The 27695-nt window shown below is 36.8% G+C and overlaps 1 protein-coding gene across 1 annotated transcript; it reads left to right on the top strand.

Annotated features, from left to right (window-relative positions):
- The first annotated feature begins 8205 nt into the window (after positions 1–8205).
- On the top strand, positions 8206–27492 carry LOC118828291 (shieldin complex subunit 2-like). Its single transcript, XM_036734817.1, has 8 exons — positions 8206–9715; positions 11455–11562; positions 15940–16134; positions 16480–16614; positions 21096–21302; positions 22914–23148; positions 26505–26620; positions 27084–27492. Exons 1-8 carry the CDS (start codon positions 8218–8220, stop codon positions 27260–27262), a joined length of 2673 nt encoding a protein of 890 aa, XP_036590712.1. The 5' UTR covers positions 8206–8217; the 3' UTR covers positions 27263–27492.
- The last annotated feature ends 203 nt before the right edge of the window (positions 27493–27695 follow it).

Here is a 27695-nt window from a genome sequence, read left to right as displayed (position 1 = left end):
CCAAGGCCACAGATTCCCGACCTCTGTCCCAAACTATCCATTCCTGCCCATTCTGTGCCATGCTTGTTTGTATTTTCACACACAGGGGCCACTGTGGGTCCCCCTTTCTGCTGGTGGCCTCTCTTGCTTTCACCTGATATTTTAAGGACACCATTGAAGCACACAGGCTGTCCACTGATAATCTCTTGCTCTTGCCACATGACCGGCCCATCTTCTTTGATCTGGCATTTCTCTGATAACATCTATCCCTTGATTTTTCTTTGAAGTTCCTTGTTTGTTATGTGCTGCAGTCTGCTCACGCCCACCATGAGCTTGCCTTTCCAATGGCCCCTGTGTGATATTTATTTATATTTTATAGAATCATAGTTCCACAGCTAGCAAGGATTTTAGAGGTCATTTATTTCAACCTTCTCATTTTACAGATGAGATAGCTAGGTGGCACAGGGGACAGAGCGCTGAGCTTGGAGTCAGGAAGACCCAAGTTCAAATCCTGCCTCAGACAGTTACTAGCTGTGTGACCTTTGGCAAGCCACTTAACCTCTCAGCTTCAATTTCTCATCTGTTAATGAGGATAATAACAACACCTACCTCCCTGAGTGGTTGAGGATCAAATGAGATAACACTGGTAAAGTCCTTAGCACGGTGCTGGGCACATGGTAGGTACTACATAAATACTGGTGATTATTTTAAGGAAACTGATGCTCATAGAAATCAGAGGACTTGCCCCATATTACACAGGTTATAGGTGATAGGGTAGGATTAAAAACTCAATTCCTTTAACTACAAGATGAGCATTTTTGCATCTGAACTCCCCTACTTTGGAGTCTGTGGCATTGGAACCATTCAATACCAGTAGAATATTAGAATCAGAAAGATGGACCTTAGTTTTGGGGGGAGGTGTGGGGTCACTAAAGGAGCTTTGCATTTTCTCCAGTTCAGACCAGCTTGGTCCCCTGCTTTTTAATTCTGAGCCCCATGTGATCATGTGTACTATCTAATATATACTCTACTCCCGTGTTCTTTTCCAGCTAGTCTTTCCTATGTGACGGTCTCTGTGCCTGACATTCTATCTCTTGTGCCTTTGCACAAGTGCTCCCCTTGATCCAGAATGCATTCCTTCCTCATTTCAGCCTCTTTAAATCCATAGCTCACTTCTGAGAACAATTCAGATCCCACCTCCTACATGAACGAATAAGTGCATTTACCATGTGCCAGGCACCATGCTTAAAAGGCTGAGAATACAAACATAAGAAAGCAAGACAATCCTTGCCCTCAAGGAGATTGCAAGACAACACATAGATGTGAGTGGCCAGGAGGGTTTGGGACAGTTTAATGCTCTCTCTCTTGTTGAGGTTTGGGGTTGAGGGGTGCTTGAGACCCAAAAATACTGACATGCCAGGCCCTGCTCGAATGAATTCGACTCAGAGCCTTCTCAGCCAAAGAAAAACAAAGTTTATTAAAGATTCACCATACTGGGTAGGCTGTTAGGGAGCCTGAGTATTTGTGATGCTAGTGGCAGTGGGCCAGATTGAATCTAAACTGAGCTAGATTGAATCTGAGCACCTTAATGGAGGCAAGATGGAGCTTATATACAGAAAGATTGTGGTCGAGTAATCTGGGGTGATGGGAGGAGGCATTTAGGGAAGATTGGGGTGACTGGGGTGAGGTCAGACTCCGGGGTGGAAATAGCTGAAGGCCACCTGAACATGACAGACAATAGAAGGTCAGGATAACAGACGTGGGTATAAATTTTTTTTTGGAGGGGAGAAGGCAGGGCAGTTGGGGCTAAGTGATTTGCCCAAGGTCACACAGCTAGTATGTGTCAAGTGTCTGAGGTCGCATTTGAACTCAGGTCCTCCTGACTCCAGGGCCGGTGCTCTACTCACTGTGCCACCTAGCTGTCCCCGGGTATAGATATTTTGACAGGATCTAGGGTGGGAATGGCCAGAAGGCAATCTGGAGGTAACTAGACTGTGGAAGGCTAGGCTATTTGGGCATGAAAAGCCAGATCAAGTGGGAAGATCCAGGGTAGGGTTCAAGGGGGTTCCCAGAGTCTAAACCCCATCATTTGACTTCATCTGTTTTCCAGCCTGCAACACCCCCCAGCCCCACTCTGTCTATCTCCCTCTTCCTGGGCTGAAATGCAGGAGCTAATCATGGGCTGTTCCCATTGTTGATCAGCACAGGCTCTTTGACCAGCTGTTTCTGACCTGCACTGGCTCTGCACTCCTGGGGGCTCTCAACATTGTTGTCAGACTTAGTGTGGACACCTGTTTGGCTTTGCCTACTTCAGGTCAGACCTGAGCTGAAGGGATCCACCAGACTCAGCCTTCCTGGTGGCTCTGATTACAGGCATGTACCCCCATGCAAAGCCACAGTCCCTTTCGTATAGGAGCAGAGATCCTGGTTCGAGAATCAAATCTCTTCTTAACAGATGGTCATTCTGTTTTGCTTAGAAGAGTTCTTGAGCTGGAACGCTGGAAATTCCACAGACCACTTCTCTTTTCTGCCACCCCATCTATGGGGTGCTGAAGACTGGGACTAGATTAGTGTCACAGTGCCTCTTGTTGGCAGCTTCAGTTCCATGAGACAACACAAAACGTGTGATACAGAATTAGAATGAGTTTTTAAAACTTAGTGTGGCAGGTGAATCTAGTTCATGTAGATGTACCCTGGTTTTACTAGCTTTGGCTCTAATCGTTCATTTCCCAACATTAGGGGAAAAGCAAATTGGAAAAGAAGGTCACCTTTTTACTCTCTGGACATGAAGTTCAGTGACCTGAAATCACACATGGAACAACAACCCAAAATGTAAAAATGGCCTCCTAGAGCTGATGCCAAAAAGTGAAGAAGCACTTTTCTTTCCTTAAAAAAATAATAACCAGGAGTAGAGAGAAAATACTGAGTCTGGGTAAAAATTTAAGGGTACAAAGGCCTGGAAGAGTTTACCCTATTGAACCTAGTCACTCTTAAGTAACCATAAACTCCTCTTTTACTTCCTCCCCACTCTTAAAGTGGGGAGGGAGAAGAGGACCAACATTCTCAACTCTTTTCTCTCATGGTCAAGGGAGCTTGTTTTTTAGTAAATGCAGTGGAATTCTTGGACGCTGCTGACTTTGTGAGTGGTTGTACGGCCCCAAGAAGTATCCTGGGGAATTTTTGGCTGGCATATACATTCTCCGTCTGCTTGTCTCTGTCTCCCTCCTTTTCTTCATCCTCCCCAACTCCTCCCAATTCCTGACTATCTCCCCCATGTTGTCAAGCGTACAAGCCATTCATGTTTGCTCCAATCTCTTTCTCACTTGGTGTACAAGTTCTTCTCTCTTCTCTTCTGTCTTCATCACTCTCCTTAAATGCTTCCCAGAGTTGTTGGGAGGTGTTAAACCACAAGTCAAGTTAGCAAGCATTTATTAAGCACGTCCTGTTTGCCAGACCCTGTGCTGAGCATTGGAAATACAGATACAAATGGAAAGACTTGCATTCTAAAGGGATTGGGGCAGTACCCCTGAGACATGGTGGAGAAAGTCCAGAGAGTCAGGAGTGGAGCCTGGAGAGGATGGATAGTGTGCTGGAGTAGTGGGAGAGAGGAGGGCTCATTGGGGCCGTGAAGTCTAGCCCCTTACAAATCTCAGGAAGATCCCTTGTTTCATAAGCTCTCTCTCTGTGCAATATCATCAACGTTCAACCTATTTACATTATTTTCCCTCAAAAAAAGCTGTCTGTAGTCTTCTGTGGATATTATTTACTTTATTTCTGGAACAGTTAGTAATCTTGGTAATTGGCTGTTTGAAGATGGGTATTATCTACTTCATAAGGAATGCTGTATTTCAGTCCAGTTTTCTTTGGCTCAGAACAATCATGGGACATCCTCCGCTTGTTCTGGTTCACCTTAATCACTTGTATTTTCCTGATTGAAAGCCAAAAGCTGCTCAGGTCAGTGGAGCTCCCTAGGTACTGGGCTAGATGACAGTTGCTTCAGAACTCTTCCTTACTTGGGCTCTGCACTGCCACGGCTGCTTCCTGCTAAACAGGTATGGGGGTGGGGCGAAGGCCGTTCTTGGAACATGGTCCCTCTTCAGATGGTTCTCACCTGACGCTGCTGGGGCAGTTGTATGAGCCAGAAAGCACGGATCCTACTACTCGCTGATAATCTGAGATGACGGTATTGATTTGTTTCCTGTTCTGAAGCTGGAATTATAATGCCAGTTGGAAGGGTTAGCACTTGATGGCATGGCATGGAGGCGGCGTGATGTGCCTGGGTCTGGGCAAGATAAAGGGAATGCTTGCCATCAAAACTCAGGGTACCAGTGTCCGGAGAGCCCAGGCTCAGGTCGGAGATAGGAGCTAGAGTGCAGGCAACTCACCGTGGAGGTGTACAGGAAGGAGTCTGTCGGAATCCCCCCAGTTATTAGCACTCTCTAGAAAATGTTTTTTGTTACTTTGCTAATATTTTATGTTTATTTATGTACATGTTATGTCTCCCCCCAGTAGAGCACAAGCCTCTCGAGGTCAGGAACTATTTCATTTTTGTCATTATACATTGTATATAGCATTGGTAAGGTAGAGAAATCTGGGTGTTTTATAAAACTCTAATAGATATTTATTGAATTGAATTACATTACATTCTGCGTAAACCTTCTTTCTAGCTTGTAAAAACCATAGAACCGTTACAGGTTTTAATAGATGTAGGAGAGGCCTCAAGGAGTCACTGAAGAGACACTAAAACCTGTTATCGTTATAAGATGTCGTTGTAGAAGGTAGATAGTTATTGGTGTTCCGTTGTTTCAGTCGTGTCTGGCTCTTTTTGACCCCATTTGGGGTTTTCTTGACAAAGACACTGGAGCGGTTTGCCATTTTCTTCTCCAGCCCATTTCACAGATGAGGAACTGAGGCAAACAGGGTTAAATGACTTGCCCAGAGTCATGCAGCTAGTAAATATCTAAGACTAGATTTGAACTCAAGATGAAGTCTTTCTTACTTCAGGCCTGTCACTCTACTGTGCCACCTAACAGTAGGTCTCTCATGTTCCATAAAACATTTCATTTACTTACCACATTTTCTGGGAAAGAGACTATTCCTAAAAATGAAACAACCATCTATTTATTAAATTGAGTCCAGATAAATGATATTATACTTACATGATATTTAAATAACAAATCTGCCCTTATTGATGTGGGGACTCCATCCATGCCTTCTCCTCCTGTTCCCCTAAATCCTTCCAAGTAGATCTAGCCTGGACGTTCCCTTTATATATATTTTAATATTTCTTCAATAGAAGTATAACACTTAGGCCATACAGACATTATCCATTATATTCACTACATAGCCAACACATCTCCTTTTCAGCTTATATACATGTCTTTGATGACATATCTTGTGCTACTTCTTCCACGGAAGTCATTGGTAGTGAACTGTAAGCTGTGCAGCTCCCCATTATCGTTTAGGGTCACCCACAACTTTGACTCTTCAAAGGTCTTGGTGTTCTAGGATTCACCCATAGGCTGTATTTGTCTCTGCTGAGTCAATCTTTTTGTTGTTATCAATAAATAGCAAATAAAGTGAGATCTTCAGTCTTTATACTTTTCAGTCAATTGTGTGGTTATGAAATTATCACTTGCTATAGAAAATAGTCTATGAAAACTTGGCTGTTCCTCTCCCATGTTTTCATCATGGATACTTCAAGTGTATAGGCCACTTTCATAAAAATTTATGAATATGATACATTATACTACTTCTGTCATCCTCTTTTCAAAATAAGAAAAAGTCCTCAGATCCTTTCTGATTTAAAGGTATTTCCTATTGGGATCTTTATTTTGTTTATTATCCGGAACACAGTATTACTAGCAATACTCTTCTGAAGCCTGTTGACCTATCAGGCTTAATAGTGTAAGCTTCTGCAAACTGGGCAGGATGCGTCATGATGAGACATGTTATAAAAATCACATTAAAAACAATTCTCTCTCTGTTCCAGTGGAAAATTAGTAGAGTAAGTAAGTAAGTAAGGCTGTTTGCCCATCGATATAAAAGTCTTTAGAACTTTTAACCTCTTAAAAATATAAACTAAGCATGCCTGATGACAAGACATCCTATAAAAACTTTTTTTCACTTGCTATATTAAATTTCATTACAAAGTAAAATCAGAAACTGCTGCGGTAGAGTTCTATGGCTTGTGTTTGTTGTGTGTATTTGTACATGGCCCCACCCCAGATAAAATACTAAACATCAGGTGGCAACACTTGAGGCAGTGGGATACAATGGAAGATTTGTGTGACCTTGGGCAGATCACTAACCTGTCTAAGCCTTTCTTCTCCACCTGTGAAATAAACCACGAGATGTTGTTGTGCACCTTCCAGCTCTAAGGCTGTGATCCTGTGGGCCTTTATTTCAAGTCTGAACTTGAGGATTTTTATTGGGTGCTTTGGTGACCCCTAATGGACAAACAAGGAAATCACTTTTTAGAAATCTATTTGATGAAGAATGGCTTTGAACTTGTGACTGTGAAGTTGTGCAGTAATCAAAGACAGTATTTACTTTAATAGCCATTCCTTCTTCCTTGACTTGTAACAGGTCAAAAACTGACACCTCGCCTCACTACTTTTGCTGACATCTCGACATTATTTGTTTGAAAATTGCAGCCTGAAAAAAAAATTTAAAAAAAGAAAAAAGAAAGAAAATTGCAGCCTCTCTTGATTATTAGTACTACCAAAGTAGTAACAGATATCACTAGTGTTCTCAACTCTCATATTCAAACTTTTGCTCTGGAAAGATTCAAGAGCATGGAGTCGTTTCAGCAACATATCAAGGTTAAAGAATATGAAAGCAAAATTAGAATTCTTAAAGTTTAACTTTTCTCAAAGTATTTTCCCTTTACTTGGTTGGAATTGGTTACCTATTCCTTCCTTCACAGTTTTCACTTTTTATGAAGACTTTTTCTACCCACAGTTACTTAACATTTTTAAAAGCTTATATTGTTGTCTTCAGATACCATGGTTACTGTGATAAAAACAATCACATTAACAAGTTATAATAAAAAATATGTGCTACTCATGTTACTGTTACTATTCTTAAGCCTATTTGCATTCTTAATTTTTTTACTTTACAAACATTTACAGATTAAGACATTTTCTAAACAAAATAGCCAACTCTTGATTATGCTAAGTGGGTTTTAAAATATGAATAATACAATTCTGTTCTATAGCACAAGTATTTATTGAGCATCTCCTGTGTGCAAGGCACTGTGCTAAGTGCTGGGGATAAAAAGATTGAAATGAAACTTTCCTTGACTGCAAGGAACTTGTTACATTTTGTTAGGGGAAGAGGGGGCACAGGGTAGGGAGACAGTGGGTATAAGTACCATGCAAGTAAAAATGAGGAATATGCCTTCCAGGAATGGGAAATGATTTGTTGAAATTCAAGGAAACAAGAGATAGAGAGGAAAGTTTAGGAAGCAGGTAGGTCTTCAGTTTGGTTTGGAACATGACATTTGTGAAGGGAGGCAGAGGCTAGAAAGGCAGGTAGGAGTAATCATATCTTTAACTCTTAAGAAATGGAGAGGGAACCACTAAAGGTTTCTGAATAGGGAAAGGGCACATAAGATAACAGATAATCCAAAAAGGAGGATCTGTGGATATAGAAATAGTCAGTTAATCAGTTATTACATCTATTCAAGGCTCTGACTTTTTGGTTTGGTTCATATTTTGACAGTATGTGAGCTATTTGGCTTATAAATAATCCAGATAAATAATCTTTGTGTATAGTCTAGGTGTTTATACTACTAATTAAATAAATTATGTATTTGGTGGTTAAAAAATAATAGCAAAATAAAACTAACCTGTTATTAAAATGGGATTGAATTGTACATCATGAAACTGAACAAATAAGGATGAATGTAGAAAGCAGTGTTTTAATTACCTGCTGAAAGAGGCTTTAAAGAATATTATCAGTGATTATTTTATTTTTAAGCATAATATGCTGGTTGGATGGTTATGAATATTGGAATAAAGTTGAGAGTCTCATAATGGGTACTATAGGTTAATTTAAAATTCTTATTTCAATTGAGATCAAGTGAGATGTTTTTAAAACACTTTGTAAACCTTAAAGCTCTATATATTAATCTTAGCTATTGTTTTAAATTTATAGTTAATTGTCTTTTGCTTTTGTGACTCTGAAGTTAATATAACATTACATTCATAAATTTTCATTTTTTTCTTAGAAATCATGAATAAAATACCTCAAATCCACATTTTCTTTGGAGCACCAATTATTCCATCAAATATAACAGTATCACAAGAACAAACTTGTTCAGCAACCAATGCTGATCCATGGAAAATAACTCACCTTTTGTATGATCACTATTCCTTAAACGTTGGTGCTGAAGTATGCAAGTATGGTCATCTTGAAGGCCACCATGCAGGTCATCCACTTCCTCTTAAAGAACATGTAATGGTGAACTCCAATAATACTAGATTTTGGCATGGTGAAAACTATTTAACATGTGTTCCTGAAACACAGTGTATAGAATCCCAGAACAGTGATCCTTCAAGGACAATTGATAAAGCGTGTTATAATGAGCAAATACCTGGATTTGAGAGCAGAGTTCAACAGCATTTAAATGAAAGAAAATGTCATTATCCTGTGAAAATCACGGACCAGCAGAAGAAATTTGAATCAAATTCCTGTTTCCACAGTCTCTTAAGAAAAAATTCCCAACCAATAAATCAGGATTATTCTGATATGTGGGATTTGGTCCGCAGTACTAAGCAGATTAATATAGAGCTAGAAGCTACAGAAAATGATCATATGCCATCAAAAAATCATGAGACATTAAACCGTTATCCGGGATTCTCTTCTCCCCAAACAACAGATGAGCCAAAGTCTAAAGGAGTAATAAGGAAGACCTCAAGCCTCAGTATGTCAGCAGACATTGAATTTCTTAGTATTATGACATCCAGCAAGATAGCTTTTCTAGCCCAAAGCCTGGATAAAGAACAGAGTTTTCCAAATAAAGGAACTACAAGCATGAAACCAGAACCAAAGGAAAGTTGTAGGGAAATGAGACTAGGAAATTCCAGTAATTTTGTGGATGGACCAAATCAAGCAAGCTCCCCTGAACTTTTTAGTCCTGATTGTCCTGAGACAACAAGCAACCTCAGTCCCTTAAACTATAACAAAGGAATTGAAGAAAATAAAGAATCTCAAGAACTTTTCAAAACTCCTAATGAACAGCCTACTGATGATTTTTGTATTGAATCATTTAGCACAAGAAAAATTTGTTCCCAACAAAATACTTTCAGTAAAGTTTCTGTTAAAAGAAATCGAACATCTGAAGATAAATTAGTTCCTTCAAGCACTGTATCAGAATCCCTCCAGGAACCCAAGAGGGTTAAGTCAGTTTGTTCTTCAGATGTCCATCAAATCTCTTACAAAGCTCCTCCTGAAAGAAATATATCTAGATTTGGCAAGGTCTTAAAAAAAACATCTCTGCTTAAAAACTGCATTTGCAAAAGCCAGAAATATAATTGTTTGGTTATGGCTTTACATCCATGTCATGTGAAGGAAGTGCACATAAAAACAGGACCAAATTCTGGCTGTAAAGTTCCTTTGGCAACAATTATAGCAACTGACCAATCAGAAATTAAGAAGAAGATTGTGCTCTGGCGTGATGCTGCCTTTGGTGTGCTAACAGTATATCCCGGAGATGTAATTTTACTAACAGGTGAGAGCCTTGTGCTGCTAGCAGTTGTTTTATTTCACTAAAAACTTTTCTCCAACTTCACGATTCATTTCCCATCACCTTTCTCTTCTGAGCCAGAACATAATTCCTCCCATTTATTCATTTATGTTACTTTCTTTGCAGAGTGATGCTTAATATTGGGAGAAAGACAAATTTTTAATGGTCTCTGCCACTGTAGAACCTGTAGGGTAGGGATAAAACACAAATGTGATTAACAGTAATACATAGTACTACATAGGTTTTTTAGAGAGTTTCAACACCAGCTGCTATATAAGGTCAGGAGACAAGGTTTTTACCAGTTGGGAAGATCAGGGAAGGAGAAATGAAGATAGGGTATGGCATTTGAGAAGAATTATAAAGGATGGTTTGAAATTCTGCACATAAAGGGGTGAAGGAAAACATTTGGGGCATCCTAGAAAGCTTGAGAAGGGGCATAGAATGGGAAAATTTGTATGAGTGATACAGAATAAGAGAAGCAAAACCAAAAAAAAATATATGATGACTACAACAATGTAAATTTTTTTTTAAATCACTAAAGCAGCAAAACTCCAACTAATTGAAAAATCACTGATGGTCTTAGTGAACAGATCATGAAATGGAGCTCCTTCCTCCTAGCAGAGAACCTAGGGGCTTTCAGGACAGAAAGTGGTACATATTATCATTGTGTTTAATGTTTTTGCTTAATTCCTTATCTTGGTTACAAAAGAAGATTGATTCTGGAGGGAGTTTCCCCCAGAAACAACTGTTATATAAAGGCAGAAGACATGAGTAACATGTTTTGTGTTTTTGTTTTTTAAAGAAAAGGCATGGAGATGGGAAAGGTGTAAGGTAGGTTCTGGGGAAAGAGCAGCCTAGTCAGAAAAAAATGTAAAAGTAGCCTGGGTGGTCTCAAATCACAGGCAAAGGAGTCTGAATTTTAATCAGTAAGCATTAATTATAATAGCTTCCACTTATATAGCATCTTTAAGGTTTCCAAAGAATCATGCATTATCTCATTTGTTCCTGACAAAGACCACCATGGGATACTATAAGTGACATCCCTATTCGAGGAATCTTAGATATGGATAGTAAATGTTTGAAAGTCATTGACATTGAGATGTTCATTGAACCTCTAGGGGTAGATAAGATCACCTAGACAGGATGTAGAGGGGACCTCAGAATAGAGCCACTCCCCAGGTGGGAGATGGATAATGATCCAGCAAAGGAAACTGACAAGTCAAAGTTGGGAAGAAAAAAACCAGCATAGAGTAAGTAGTGTTTGTTATGAGAAGGAAGGAGCAAACAGTATCAAAAGTCACATAAAATGTCAAGTAAGATGAAGCTTGTGAAAAGGCTGTCTGGTTTAGCAGTGGAGAGATTTTTGTTTTTTTGTTTTTAAGGATTGTGGAGAACTTGGTTGTTTTAGGCATAGGAAGGAGCCAAGGGATAAAGAAAAATTGAAAGTTAAAGATAGACAATGATCAAAGAGGCAGCTCTTAAAACTTCTGGGAGGGAATAGGATCAAGGACCCATGGAGGAGTTAGCTGTGGCAAGAAACCTCTTCATCAGAATGGAACAAAACAAAAAAGAAGAATGGGGGACAAAGTAGAGGGGTTGTGACCTGAAATAATACTCAGACGTGATCCCAATAGTTAAGAACAAGTATCTTGAAAGGTAGTTGAAAAGTAGTTAAGGGATCCAGATGCATTCAGTTAATGTTCTTTTGATTTCTTTTTTCTCAGATGTCACTATACACAATGACCAATGGCATAAAGAAACAGTACTGCAGTCTACATTTACCAGTCAGTTATTGAATCTGGGGAGTTGTTCATCTGTCCAGCCTAAAGAACGTAAGATATATCATGAACATAATGGTTTGTTTGCCAGGTTCTTTGTATTTTTAAGTGGCTAAAAAATGGTACAGGAGCTTGGTCACATGCGTTAGTCAGTGTTAGTACCATAACTGTCAAGGTTAAAAGACATATAGCCCTTTTTTTAAATAATATTTTTCCCAATTACATATAAAGTAAATTTTTAACATTAATTTTTAAAAAAAATTTGAATTCCCCATTCTGTCTCCCTCTACTCTCCCATCCCTGATACAGTGAGCAATTTGATATAAATGGTACATGTGCAGTCACGCAAAACTTATTTCCATATTAATCATGTTGTATTGCAAAAGAAGACAAAGAACCATCACTCCCTCCCCACCCCCAGAAAAAAACCCATGGAAAAAAAGTGAAAAATAATATGCTTTGATCTGCATTTAGACTCTGCATCAGTTCTTTGTCTAGATGTGGATAGCATTTTTCATCATGGGTCCTTTGGGATTGTCTCAGAGCATTGTCTTGCTGAGAATAGCCAGTCCTTCATTGTACGATATTGTTCTTATTGTGTACAGTGTTCTCCTGGTTCTGCTCACTAAACTTTGCATCAGTTTGTGTAAGTCTTTCCAGGTTTTTCTGAAATAAGCCTGCTCATCATTTCTTATAGCTCAATAGTATTCCATTACAATCATATACCACAGCTTGTTGAACCATTCGCCAATTCATGAGCATCCACTCAATTTCTAATTTTTTGGCACCATAAAAAGAGCTGCTTACAAATATTTTTGTACAAATAGGTACTTCTCCTTTTTTAAAAAATCTCTTTGGGATACAGACCTAGTAGTGGTATTACTGGATCAAAGGGTATGCACAGGTTTATAGCTCTTTGGGCATAGTTCCAACTTGCTCTCTAGAATGGTCGGATCAGTTCACAACAGCAACAGTACGTTAGAGATACGTAACTCTTAACAACAGATAAACTAACTTTTTCAGGGAATGCTTTGTAATGGAGTTCATTTTGATGTTTATTGAGGAGTATATCAAAATATAAAAAGTTAAATTTAAAGATGCAAAATTTATATTAAATTGACTTCACTATCATTTTTTGCTCCTTTTTTGTTGACATAGATGGAAATCAACATTTTTACGAACTTGTTGCACTCAAATTTCTTTTAGAAGGAATAATAAAAAAGAAGGCAAAGAAAATTATGGCTAAATATATACTAGTATTTTAGTGATTTAATATTTCTATAACTATTAAAATAGTTTTATCCTATGGGTTCTAAAAGTTTATGAAATTATATTTTTTAAAAACTACATTGCTCTTTCAGCTCTTTAATTTGCAGGTTACGTACAGTATATAGTCCTGTTTTTTCATGTGAACTTGTGCTCTGCCTTAAAAGCTGCCTTGAAAGTTACTGACCTTTGATGCAGATCACTGCACTTTACCTTAGCCTGTGACTGGTTTTTCTATTTTGTGCAAACTTTTTAAGTAGTTAGCTTTCTGGAGATGGGTGATTAGAATTAGATGGTCACAGGTTTTGAAACTTTAACTGCAGTGATCCTTTATACAGGATGTCCCAAAAGTCTAAGTGCAGATAGGTTTGGTTTTGTTTTTTGCCGAAAAAGCGTTTAAAAACCCAAAGTTAACCTGCACTTAGCGAGGCATAAATGTAGGATTTTAGCAAAGCACATAGGTATTAGATAAGAAAAATAACACTGTTTATAGGCTGCACTATTTATTTTAAATAAAATAAATTAAATTAAATTTTAAAAAATTAAATAAAATAAATAAAAACAAAATATGGTAATTTTTAAAAAAGGAACAATTTGTACTGGTTTTTAGTTAAGTATATAAATATTATGTATATGTACATACATACATATATATAAAATAACTATTAAGGCTTTTTAAATGACAAAAGAAATACTGGAAGGTTGGGGGAGCACTTTAATAAAGTTTACCTTCTGTTATCATTCTTTATCCAGGAAAAAATCAATTTTATAAATTTTCCCTACAGGTGGCAGCACTTGAACGGTTTGTTTTTGACTCAGTCCTTAATAGCATTTAGAAATAAATGCATTATTGTGGCAGAGTAAATTAAGTATAATTTGGAAACATGAGAATTGCAGAATCTCAGAGATTAAAGGGATATTCAAGGCCATCTAATCCAAACCATTTCTGAAAAAAGAATTCCATCTATAACATATGTGACAAATGCTAATCTGACATTTGCTCAAAGACCTCCAGTGAGAGAAATTCACTGCCTCCCAAGGTAGGCCCCCTTTCAGATAGCCCTAAAAGTTATCTTGGATTCAATTTCCTCTTTGCCAGTTTTGTTCTATTTGTTTCTATTGTTTCTGGTCCAAGGATTATTCTCTAAGAAAATTCATAATCCAAGATTAATGTCCTCATACAAATTTAGGCATAAAAACTCTTATTTCACAAAAACACTTTAAACAGCTCCACTTAGATCATCTGTACTGGATTTTAGAATTAGAAGAGACTTCAGTGGTCTTCTGGCCAAGCATTGCAGCTCTTTCAGGAATCGCTTCTATTGCATCCCTAGCAGCCAGTGATCATTTACTTAGAATATATCATGGAATTCTTTGCATTCTGCTTTCATGAGAAAGAAAGAAATGGCAACTAAAAAAGCTTACTCCAGGGATTTTCTTTAAAAGGCAATTTCCAGAGCATTTCAGAAGCTTGTCTACACTACTATATAGTAGTAATTGACATTCATGAGAAGTGCCTTCAGCAGTACCAGATAGTGATTGTAGTGTGTTCAGTAGAGGTTCTCATGTTTCTTATTATAATTGTTTGAAAATTGTCAACATTTTTAAAAATTAGTAATCCATTTATCATTTATTCCTTGATTTATCATCAAGGAACAATAAAAAGTAATTGAGATTTTTGAGCCCAATTGTGAATTGTGTGTCTCTGATTCATGGAAAAGCATGGAAATTCATGGAAAGCAGCCTTTGTAAAATATGCCCCAGACTTTAATGTGCTAAATAAATGTCAGATATTACCATTACTGCTATTGTTGTTATGATGAATAAATGGAATTTATTATGAAGCCTCAAATAAATGTTTTACTGCACTCATTAAAAATCTATATTACATGATCCGTTAAAAAAGATAGAACACCTTCACCTGGCTTTACTTTGTTCATTAGATCTGATTCTGAGTCACTAACCAAAATAAACCTAAAGATATCTTTAGAATACTTATTTCAGAAACAAATGATTTTAACTTTGCATTATAAAGACTGAGTACTCAGTGTTCCGACATTGTAATGAGGATGTGTAGCAATGTGCCCATTATAGTTAAATAGTATCTACAAAAACTGAAAATTTAGGTATTGTCTTTCCTTCAAGATAATGTGAGTATTTATACATTATTTTATTATTATCTCCCTCCGTAATTTACACACTTTCCATTGTAATAGGTTGAGGTGCAGTCTAGAAAGCTGAGTACCATTAAGTGAGAACTTTATACCAAAAATATTATTTTAGCCATCAGTAAAATGTTTATTGAGACATAGTTCCTCTAAACAAATAACTTAAATTCTAATTGGGTATGGTATATAAATAACAGTACAAAGCAACAATATAATATCACAAAGCAACATAAATCAATTGCTGAATGAAAGATATTAACAATAGGATCAATAAGTTCAAAGAGAAGGAGAAACCATTGTAGACTGGATGGGTCAGGAGGTGTCATGAAAGGGGAGAGACTTCAGCTGGGTACTGTAAGATTTTGGAGATGGGTAGCGGGGTTTTAGGTTATTCCAGGTAATAAGGCACATTAAGGACATAGGGAATAGACTACTTCAGAGTGGAGGGCTATGTTGATTAATTTGTAGACACCTTTGAATAGTAAGCTAAGTAATTTGAATGTTTTCTGGTGGAACTGCCACTGAAGATATTTGAACAGAGGACTAATGGTTCTGAAGAGATTGATCTGGTGGTGATGCATACACAGGATAGATTGAGGGACTAGAAAGACTACAGGCAGAGAGACCAATTAAGAAGCTGTTGCTCTTGTCTTAGTGTGAGAATAATAAGGGTCTCAACTAGGTTGGTAACAGTGGAGATGAGAGATCCCTGAGGAGTAAAAGAACAATCACTTGTCAAGAAACAATAAAAAGAAACTGGAATTTTGAGCCTGACTGTGAGTCAAAAGAAATAGGAAAGTCAGGATTAGAAGCCAGTTTATTTAAGTTCAAAGCTTAATTTTCATACTTAAACTGAACTGGATATTCTGCAATAAGAGAAATACTAATGTATATCAGAACACAGAAATAGGATTGTTTACTTTTTGTCTAATGTTGTGCAGCCAAAATGGAGTCCTCAATGTAGACTGATGTTTCCGTCTTTATGCTTTTTTTTTAGATTCCCGTGTAGTCAGTGTTACAGTTCTGCAAGATTTATTGGACTATATCTCTTCAAAGCATTCCTACATCATAGATCTCCCTTTCAGACATCCTCAGAAATTGGAAGGTGTACAGTATGTAGAACTGGACCAGCTTCAGCCAAATACTTTAGTCCATTTGATACTAAAAGTTATCAGTGTCACAGTAATAACAGGTAAGTCATCTTGTGGCACTTCGTTGCAGTGGCTGATAGTGGTGCTTTCTTAAGAATAAAGATTTTTCAAGCATAGGATAAAAAATCTAGATTAGTGTGACAAAGTATGTCTAATCTTCTTTTTGTTGTTGTTGGTTAAGTGACTTACTTAGAGTCATGCAGCTAGTAAGTGTCTAAGGCTCGATTTGAACTCAGGTCCTCATGACTCTAAAGCCTGTGCTCTATCCACAGTGCCACCTAGCTGTCCATTGTCTAATCTACATTTAAATTAAGTTATAGACTTAGGAAAATGAGAAAAATTTTCAGTTAAGTCAAATAAAACTAATACTCTTGTTGCTTTTCCAGAGGCAGTATATGGTTACAGAGGACAGAAGCAAAGAAAAATTATTTTAACAGTAGAACAGGTCCAAGACCAACATTTTATACTTGTATTATGGGGTCCTGGAGCTGCGTGGTACTCAGACATTCAAAGGAAGAGGGGTAATGTACCAGACTTTCTTTTTAACTTAATAACATTACTATTTGAATAGTTGATGCTCCTGATGTGAGTTAAAGAGGAACACAAGGTTCAGAATGCCTCAATATTCTATAAACATGCCCTGTGTCTTTAATTTTAAAGTAGAAAAATAACTGTGTCCTAAACATTTTCTTTACTTAGAAATGTTGATAAAATAACTCACTTATTTAGAGGGACATACAACAGTGCTGTGCCATATATATATCTTTTTTAGTGATGCTTATTCAGCCTCTAAATTATGTCCTTTAAAGTATTTAAATATTGAGACTGTGTCTATGTATTCAGGTTCAATGTGCTAAAAATATAAACTGTTTGGTATATGTCTTTATATTCTGTTGCAACATGCTACTTTGGTTCTGAGTTAAGCTTTTAGAGTACGTGCATGAACTTAAAAAATGAATTCTGAATTTACAGAAAAAAAAATGAACATTTCCTCATACAAAGCAGAATAGAGAAAGAAGAATATATATGAAATTGCGAGTTTCTATTATATATATCACATATATTCTATTACATATTACTTTTGCTTTTTTAAAAGTATATAATAAATTTAACTCATTACTTTCACAGTTATTCTGCTTGCGTTTCCTTCTGAACTTCTCTGTGCATTTTTGAGTGATTTTATGACCTCCTTTCTTTTCTTTTTTTTGTGGGGGAGCCCTATCACTAGCTTCCCTCCCTCCACCCCCCTAGTCCTTTCTCCCTATAATCCTTCTAATAAATAAACATAGTTAAGCAAAATAAATCCACCTGTTGGCCATGACCATTTTGCATGTGTGTCTCATTCTGCACCTTAAGAGAATATATCACCTCACCTCTTGGGAGGAGGATAGCATGCTTCATCATCAGGCCTCAGGACTCATTGTTGATCATTGCCTTGGTCAGAATTTAGAGTTTTTATCTTTGCAGTATTGTTGTTTACTATATAAATTATTCTCCTAACTTCACTCTGCATCATTTCCTAGTCTTCCTAGGTTTATCTGAAACTGTTTCTTTCATCATTTCTTGTCACTAAGTAATAATCCATTACATCCCATGTTCCATAATTTGTTCAGCCACTTTCCAGTTGATAGAGAATTAGTTTCCAGGTCTTTGCTTCTGCAGAAAGAACTTCTGTAAATATCTTTGAATATATAAATCATCTTGTTCTCCCTTTGATCTCTTTGGGATAGAGACTTAATAGTGGTATCACTGAGTCAAAGGGTATATGCATAGCTTAGTGACTTTGTGGGCCTAGTTCTAAATTGCTTTCAAGAATAGCTGACCTATCAACATAATTGATCATATCAGTAACAAAGCTAGCAGAAACCACATGATTATCTCAATAGATGCAGAAAAGGCTTTTAATAAAATACAATACTCATTCCTATTAAAAAACACTAGAAAGCAGAGGAATAAATGGAGTCTTCCTTAAAATTATAAATAGCATCTACCTAAAACCATCAGCAAGCATTATATATAATGGGGATAAGCTAGATACATTCTCAATAAGATCCGGGGTGAAACAAAGATGTCCATTATCACCCCTATAATTCAATTTGGTACTAGAAATGTTAGCTTTCGCATTAAGAGAAGAAAAAGAAATTGAAGGAATTAGAATAGGCAAAGAAGAAATCAAATTATCACTTTTTGCAGATGATATGATGATTTACTTAGAGAATCCTAGAGATTCAAGTAAAAAACTACTTGAAATAATAAACAACTTTAGCAAAGTTGCAGGATATAAAATAAACCCACATAAATCCTCAGCATTCCTATACATTACTAGCAAAGCCCAACAGCAAGAGATAGAAAGAGAAATTCCATTTAAAGTTACTATAGACACTATAAAATATTTGGGAGTCTATACCTGCCAAGACAAACCCGGGGCCTGTATGAACACAATTACAAAACACTTCTCACACAAATAAAGTCAGATCTAAATAAATGGAATAACATCAGTTGCTCATGGTTAGGCTGAGCTAATATAATAAAAATGACAATTTTACCTAAATTAATTTACTTATTCAGCACCATACCAATCAAGCTACCAAAAAATTATTTTACAGAGCTAGATAAAATAATAACAAAATTCATCTGGAAGAAAAAAAAGTCCAGAATATCTAGGGAATTAATGAAAAGAAATGCTAGGGAAGGTGGCCTAGCCTTACCAGATATCAAACTGTACTATAAAGTAGAAGTCATCAAAACTACCTGGTTAGTTCTGATGAAGTTTTTCTGCTTTATAATAAGTAGGAATGATCAGTACAGATGGCCTGTCCCTTTTTTTAGCTTACTGAAGTGACTTCTAGACTGAAACAGTTTGTAAACCATTGTATCATTCAGCTGTCCTGCATGGAAAGGGTTATTGGCTCTCCCCAAATACTGAACTTACACCCTGTTGAGTAGTTACACAAAAATAAGGCTCTGGCCCATCTTCTTTTAATGATTAATAGGGAATACCTAGAATGTTAGATATCCAATTTAATTTTTTTTATGTTGAGATCAAATGTTCATGATATGTCAATGAGAGTTGTTTGCCAATTGTGAAATCAGACAAATATCTGCCATGGGTAGACAAGCCGTGACCATTTGATCCCAATCTGAAAGCCTAGACCATGAGTCTAATGCTTGCTCCCAGAATGTGAGTCATCACATAGCCAGGTCACAGAGCAGATAACCACATGATGGACATTCTTTTAAGGGTAACTAGGGTTAGCATTATGTGTCTTCAAACCTCTCTCCAGAGGAGGGTTTGTACACTATTTAGTTTAATATTAAAAAAAAAAGGATCAGCTGAAATGCAAATATTGTTCCAGTATTCATTTAATAAGTGTTTATGAAGTGCCTGCTATACAAGACATTGTGCTATATTGTGTAGTTTTAATCTTTAACAGATTCAAGAGAGCTTCCTACCTCATCGGTTCTGCTATGCTATGTTCTGGGACTTCACTGTGAAAATGTTACCATTTTCATGGTTTCTTAAAACTCTTCTGCTCACTTACTAGCTGTGTGACCCTGGGCAGGGCACTTAACACTGATTGTCTCCCCTGCCCCTCCCCACCCAAAATTCTCGCTCTGCCACTTAAGTTAAAGGCAAAAAACCCAACTCAATTCTGTTTTACTCCAAGAATACAGCTCCCATTCATATACAGTGTCATTGTTGATTAGAAAAAGTAGAAGAGCTGATTTTTTAGAAGGGAAACAGGATCCAAAATACAAGGCCCTTTTCAGAATATACTATTGCTGTTTAGTATTGACAAACAACGTGGCATGCCTTAGGACTAATGTTTGTGGCAAATCCAGCACCACGTGGTCACCGTCAAAGTCCCGTTGGCGGGTGGACCATCAACATAAATGAGTTCTTTTGCACAGCCACAGGAATAAACAGACGAGTTGTTGGGCTTTTTTGTGACGCTGTGGAGCGAGGGCAGAGCAGCCCAGATGAGCCAGCAGAGGTGGTGCATGTGGCAGAAACAGCATCGCACTCGCAGGCATAGGACCCGAGCCTGTGGGGTGACCATGGACCGTTCGCCGAGTCTCTCAAAGCCTCCATCTTCTCCATCTTTAAAGTGAGGGCGGCCATGATAATTATACTGCTCGCCCGTGAAACTGTGAGGAAAGGGCTTTATTCAGCTCGAAGCGCTGTGGAAAGGGTTGTTGTAATTTAGTAGCTAGAATTCAACCGTGTCTAACTCAGAATCGCAGAACTCAGGAGTGAAAGAGGCCTCAAAGGCCGAGAAGTGCATCCGGTGCCTAAGCAAGCTCTGATTGTCAGGCTGCTTTTCCTTGCATTGACCCCTATTTTCTTCTTTGTAATTTCCGTCTGTTGTTCTGCCCCTGTTCTGACGCTGGCTTTGCTGGCAGCTCTTTCCGATTACTCACGGGCTTCTGGTTGACTCTGTGCAGTTCTTGAGTGGAAGTACTCACTTACAATAGTTGCTCATTATGCATTCTAGTGTGAATTTTGGGACTTTGCTGTGGTGCGTTTGGGGGAGCTTTCCCTTCCAGCAAGTAGCCATCTTGTCTGCAAGCCCAACAAATCATCTTTGAAAGGACACTTTTTTTAAGTGAAGACACCTTACTTTGATGCCTAAATGAAGCCTACACATTTAATTCTTTGAGAGATCTTATGTGTACTGGAAAGAACATTAGACTAGAACGCAGAAAACTTGGGTTCTGGTCTTGTCTCTGTTCCTACTAGCCATGTAGCCGAAAGGCAAGTGATGCTTGAGCCTTTGTTTCCTCATTTGCAGAATAGGGATAAGACTGCAGCCTTGCCTCTCTGACAAATTAGATTTTGTTATGTAAAAGAACTTTGAAAACTTTAAAGCATTATGCAAATGTATAATGATTTTATTTCATTCCCAGATTCTTAAGTGTAACCCCCGAATTGAGGAGTTCAATACTGTTCTGATTCTAGATTGTTTTCCTTATGTTGGCTTTTTTATTTTCTTGTCTTCAGATCATCTTTGGGAGTTTAAGTATCTCCTCACTCAGCACAATTCCACTTTAGGAAGTCTAGAATTGCACACGACCCCTTGGTCCTCCTGTGAGTGCCTCTTTGAGGATGACACGAGGGCAGTTGAATTTAAAGCAAAGTTCCAAAAAAGGGAAAGTCACCTTGTGAACATCTCACATTTATCTGACCTTCTGGAAGAGAAGCACTCAGGTAAGAGTGTGCATGCACAGCTTGTGACCTGTTAATGAAGGGAGTAAACTCTTTGGAAACCAGCAGGGACTGACTGACTTGAGTAGGACTCTGCAATCGAGCGGCTTCACAATTGTCATCTTAGCTAAGCCCCAGGAGGTTTGAATACTGTAGCTGGTAGACAGGGCACTTGGGAGTGAGCTGTATTTACTGGGACAGTACATTTCAAAACCTCTGTTTTTTATAGCTTCAGCCGTGTAGGCCATTTTCCTAGAAATGTTAAGTAAAAAATGATAGTACTTATCATTGAACTTTTTAGTGATTTAACCTGCTTTCTAATAGACACTGAGGTGTCATCCAGGTACTGTTATAGTTTCCAGATACATTTTAGTTTATTTAGCCATCTAGATACTGATATTCAAATTGATCATTTGTATGGTATATGAAAATTCTCTCTTTTATAAAATGCATATATAAGCACCTACTCCCTAAAACTTCTCTTTTTGAATATGTAATTCATCATCAAAAGCATTTTAAGGATCTCTTAAGTGATTGCTTTGTCCTTTAGAATTACTCCCTACCAAACAGAAATATACTCTGAAGTATACAACATGGAAAAAATTTTTGTTTTTGGCTATCATCATCTATCTATTTTATTAGATATTATTCAGATATTTTATTATATACAATTTAGATGACATGCAATATATATTATTTAGAAAATATTATTTAGATTAGTTGGCATAGATATGGGAGTTAAGACATGTTCTCAGATCTTAAATGTGACTACATATCACTAAAGCTATTTACTCCAAGTTTTTCAAAAATCTAAGAAAAATCTTCCTATAGTTATTATTCCAAATGTATTTAGAGAAGAAATAGGAAGTGGAAAATTGGGAAATATCTTTTAGTATGCCTTGATATAATTTAATACTAATAAAAAGTATTCATAATTTTTGCACAATGTGTGGTTAAAAGTTAAAGAAATCAGACCGATTTTGGCCTTAACACTGAAAGTTAAATAACTATGATTATTACATTTGTAATGTAACTTTTATTTATAGTTATTATGGTAATATTTATTATATATTTAGTTATATATTTATACTATACTTACATTTGTTTTAGATTTTATTATAAAAACTTTATAGTTATATTTTAATAACTCATTTTCTTAGCTGATTTTTCTCCCGTGTTGCCTTAGGTTTTTTTTTCAAGATTTTGTATGTTCTGCAAATAAAAAAAGATTATTATAATTGTATGAAAAAGAATGGGAAAATATAAATTATCTGACATTCATAAGAAATTAAATGGTCTGGTTCTCAGTAAGTTTCTTGACCTTATGTTGCAATGCCCCCTTTTGGTCATCTGAAGGAACAGTTTAGAACTTAGATCATTTGGCACATCAGCGCCTGTAAATTTTAGGGGCAACATTTTTAAAGTGTAGAGGTAGATAAGTGAGTTCAGCGTTTTTATGTTACTTTCCATCTGTTTTCTAGCTTTGTGCCATGGGCTCTGGGATTAAAGAGTTGATCTCAAAGGGTTAGTAACTAGGAAGCCACCATGATCTTTTAAGACAACTTATGGGAGCGTAACAATTCTAATTCTATATGTATTTTTTGTCTTCCATAGGAGTGGTACAAGTAAAAGCTCAGATATTGGCGCTTATGTTTCCTGTTGTTGTCCACAAGAGCCGGCAGCTTGTCCTAGATGCTAGCTCTTCTCTGGAGGATATTCTGACATGTCTCCCCTCCATTATGTATTCAGGCTGTGGAAAATGTGGACTGGAATTAGAAACAGATGAGAACCAGATCTACAAGCAGTGTGTCAGTTGCTTGCCATTTACTATGGTGAAATTTTACTACAGGTAAATAAAGCCAAAAACCAAGTTATCTAAAAAGACTATATTTAGAATAATAAGACTGGAAATAAACTTAAAGAATCACTGGTACCAGCTTCTTATATCTAACCAAAAACTATCTTCCAAGGGAGAAGAGATTCCAACCATTTCAGAAAGAAAATATTAGGATGTATAAAAATCATTAAAATAGTTATATGTGGAAAGAAGAGTAGATTGGTAGTTAAAATGAAAAGTTTTTCTTTCCTTGCTGTTGAGTTACTATAGGGAATATAAAACATCTTAGAGTCTCAATTATTTTTTATTTTCAGAATAAATAAAACAATGTTTACCTTATGGGATACTGGTTAGCAGTGTAATGGCTACAGAACTTTTGTAGGTCCGGTATAATTTTTTTTATCTATATATGCTTTTGTGAAACAGCATCTCACTTTTTACTGCCCAAATTTTATAATACCACCTAAAAACTTGCCGTACCTTTCAAGGAGGCATATCAGATCCTATTCCAGAAGTAGATTGTCTGCAAATTATTTAGTACCAGATTCTTCCAAAACCCTTTTCTGAGGTCTCATTGTGACATGGGAATGACACTGCATCCTTTTTTAAATGTTTGTATTTTCTTTTTTTTCCCCACTTACTAAGCATTTATTTTTTTCTCTCGATCCTGCCTTGTCTAGTTTTCCTATCAGTTTTTGTAAAATAGCAAGTCCTTGCCCCTGTGTCTTTGGGATTATCAAACATTAAATTACAAGGTTAATTTGCTTCAGTATATGTGTACCTAATCTGATCCATTGATAGACCTCTATTTTTAACCAGTACCAAATTGTTTTAACAGGTATTGCTGAATTCCCTTCTTTTTTTTTTCTTTAGAATTTTCCTTGGGATTCCTGACTCTTTTGTTCCTCCAGATGAATCTCATTAATTTTTCCAGCTCTATAATGTAATCCTTTGGTAGTTTTATTGATGTGGAACTAAATAAATTAATTAATTTAGATAGCATTGTCATTATTATTATGTTGGCATGGCTTACCCATGAGAAATATTTTCCCAATTATTTGTCAGTTTTTAGTTCTGTAAACAGTGCTTTATAGTTAATCATACTCATGTAGCTCTTATGTGAATCTTGGTAAGTAAACTCTCCAGTATTTTATACATTCTGTAGTTGTTTAAGTGAAAAGAATTTCCCTTTTCTCTCTCTTCCTACTGGGTTTTATTAGTAACAAGAAATGTTGATCATTTATGTGAATTTTTTTATATCCTACAATTTTGTTGGAGCTATAATTAATTTTTAGTTGATTCTCTAGATTCTTTAAGTAAATCACCATATCATCTGCAGAAGGCAATAACTTTGTTTCTTCTTTGGTTATGCTTGTTGCCTCAGTTTCTTTTTCTCACCTCATTACTATAGTTAACGTTAGCATTATATTAAATAGAATTGGCAACCACAGACATCCTATCTTTACCCCTGATCTTACTGGAAAGGACTTCAGTTATGTCTGTCACATACAATTCTGGCTCTTGGTTTTGTTGGGTTGATAATGGTTTTTTCTTTGGCAGAAATGGATTTTGTCAAAACCTTTTTCTCCATCTATTGATATAATCATATGATTTCTACTTGTTCTTATAAATATGGTCAATTATGATCATCTTTTTCCTACATTCCTAGTATAAATTCAACCTGATCATCATATATAATCTTTTGATACATTGCTATAGTAACTTTATAAATGTTTTATTTAAAATTTTTGATTTAGTGTCAACTAAGGATATTGGTTTATATTTTTTCTTTCTCTGTTTTGACTCTCCCTGCTTTAGGTATTAAGGTCATTTTTGTATCTTAGAAAGAATTTGTTATTTTGGCAGTTTGTATAATATTGTAATTAATTGTTCTTTGAATGTTTGAAAGAATTTACTTGTGAATCCATCTGGCTCTGAGTTTCATTTTTTTCTTTGAGAGTTCATTTATGGCTCATTCAGTTTCTTTTACTGAACTTGTGTTATTTAAATTCTCCATTTCTTGTTCCATTAATCTGGGCACTTTATTTTTATGTAAATATTCATCCATTTCATTAAAGTTGTAGGTTTAATTGGCATATAGTTGGGAAAATCATTTCTAATAGTATCTTTTATTTCTTCTTCATTTGTTGTGAATGCTCTCACAATCTCTCTCCACTCAGCCACCACCCCAGTATAGGCCTCATCCTTTCTTTTCTAGAGGATTGTCTCTGCCCCAATCCATCCTCCATTCAGCTGCCAAAGTGATTTTCCTAAGCCCAGATATGACCATGTCATCCTCCACTGCCACCCTCTATAATCTTCAGTGATTCACTGTTACTTCCAGCATCAAATATAAAGTCTTCTTCACAGTCTGGCCTTTTCTACTTTTCTAGTCTTCTTTCACTTTATTCACTTCCACAGACTTATCTAGCTACATTGGCCTGTTTACTGTCCTCAAACACAACACCCACCTCCCATTTCTGCCGTTTCAGGGCTGTCCCGGAGCTCAGAATGTTCTGTCCCTGCTCCTCTATCTCTTAGCTTCTCTGACTCCTTTCAAAACTCAGCTCAGATCACACCTTCTGCAGGAGGTTTCCTGGGCACCTCAGCTGGTAGTGCCTTCCCTCAGTGACTGTCTTCCTCTACACCTGCATGCATGTGTGTGTGTGTGTGTGTGTGTGTGTGTGTGTGTGTCCCTGTGTGTGTGCTCACACAGTTGTCTCTCCCATGCGAATGTGAGCTCCTTCAGGGCAGGGATAGTGCTTTTGCCTTTCTTTGTCTACCCAGCACATAGTAAGTCCTTAATGAATGTTGGTTGATTGACTTACTCTCTAACAAGTAAATATAGTTGAGTTTATATTAAATTCATATTTATTTTAATTGAATTTATATTAAATTGGTCTGCTTTGGCCCTAAAAAGTTAAAACAAAACTCCAAAGGATTGCCACAGGTAGCATTATCCCCAGTATTATGGGGCAACAGGATGCTAATTAATGAAAACATTTCTCTGTAGATAAATTACCCATTCAACTGTATACTTCCTGCTAGTGCCACTATTGAATAACTGAAGCCAGTATTATAATTTTCCAAGGAGATTAGGACTTGAGTTTGGAAACTGTTTCATTTTCCCTTACTGCCTTGTCACAATAACATGGGTATAGTTTTCCCAGAGGCACAGGTTGTTCCTCTTCCATAAAGACCAAAGGTAGATGTGGAATCACAGGAGCATTCTCAGCTGTTTTCAGCATGCTAAAATCAAGTCTGGACCAGAAAGTAACGCTTCACATCATTAATTTCACTGAAACTTTGCTCTAGTTTCAAAGCTTCTCTTTTGACTTTTGTCTCTCCTGCCATGTCTCCTTTTCCAGGTCAGCTCTCATGACTGTGTCTGATGGCAAGAACAAGGTTTGCATTCATGTAGGATCAGAGATGATGCAGAAGATTCTTCTCAATATTCCACCTGATTGGTTAAGCAGAGTTGTAGGTATTGTATCAAAAATTAAAATGCAAATAGTTCTTAGTGATCTATGTGTAGATCTCAATAGTCACTTAACATACAATGAGATTATTTTTAGTCACCTGTTCTTAACATTTATTTAAACATAGAATTCTTTAGCTAACCCCAGTGGTACTTTTTAGATGTGAACACTCACAGTGTTTTCAGTTTCAGATTTAGGGTAATAGTAGACAATAAATTCTTCCACATGTCACTTACTTATGGCTAGCAATGGAATAAGGAATATCCTTAATATACAAAATACACACCAGAAGTGATACCATTTCTTCAGCTGCAATGGAGTAACTAAATTCTAGGATACCATCTCTTTGTTGTACCTGAAAAGGTAGGGAAATGAGAGTCTTTTGCTCTGAGCAGCAAAACGGAACAGTAGAGAACAATTCTAAGTGCCACTAGAAAAATTATCATTATGGTTTTTTTTTTTTGGCAGTCCCGTCCTCGGGTATCACATATGGTATGGTTGCAGCAGACCTGTGCCACTCGTTGCTAGCAAGCAGAGAAAGAGCCTACACACTGAAAGTTCAGAGCCTTTTTATTCTAGATGAAAACAGCTACCCTTTGCAACAAGACTTCTATCTGCTGGATTTTCATACTGACTTTGAAGCTTGACTCTGTAACCATGTACGCCATCAGAAGAATAAACTGCTGGTAATTGGAGGAGAAATACGATGAAATGATTTTTTTTAAATGAATTGAAGTAACAAGACTTTACCTTGGGTTTTTGTCCAGAAAACTCCCCAAAAATGTAATAAAAAGAATTGTGTGTATTTGTAGGCTCCAGAAATACTAACTCAAGCTTTTTATTTTTAATAAAACTTTGTAGTCATTGAAAAAATAAATTATTTTTCCATAGTCTCCCAATTTTCCTTCTGAAATATAATCTAATGATAATCATAGTGTCACATTTCTGTGTGGCACTTTAAGGTTTACACCTCTTCCCACAAGAGAACCCTGTGAAGTAGATGATCATACAGGTACTATCCTGACTTGATAAATGAAGATACTGAGCTTAAAAGGTTAAGTGACAAGTTTTGCTTCCAGA

Source organism: Trichosurus vulpecula, chromosome 8 (assembly GCF_011100635.1).
Source record: "Trichosurus vulpecula isolate mTriVul1 chromosome 8, mTriVul1.pri, whole genome shotgun sequence".
Lineage (NCBI taxonomy): Eukaryota > Metazoa > Chordata > Mammalia > Diprotodontia > Phalangeridae > Trichosurus > Trichosurus vulpecula.
The sequence above is the reverse complement of the archived record's forward strand: the minus strand, read 5'-3'. Positions and strand labels throughout refer to the sequence as shown.

Excerpts from the sequence above, each read along its gene's own strand:
- LOC118828291 (XM_036734817.1), top strand. The coding sequence starts at position 8,218 with ATGAATAAAATACCTCAAATCCACATTTTCTTTGGAGCACCAATTATT. Across the intron at positions 11,563-15,939 it reads ATCTGTCCAGCCTAAAGAAC|ATTCCCGTGTAGTCAGTGTT; the intron begins GTAAGATATATC and ends CTTTTTTTTTAG. Across the intron at positions 23,149-26,504 it reads ATGGTGAAATTTTACTACAG|GTCAGCTCTCATGACTGTGT; the intron begins GTAAATAAAGCC and ends CTCCTTTTCCAG.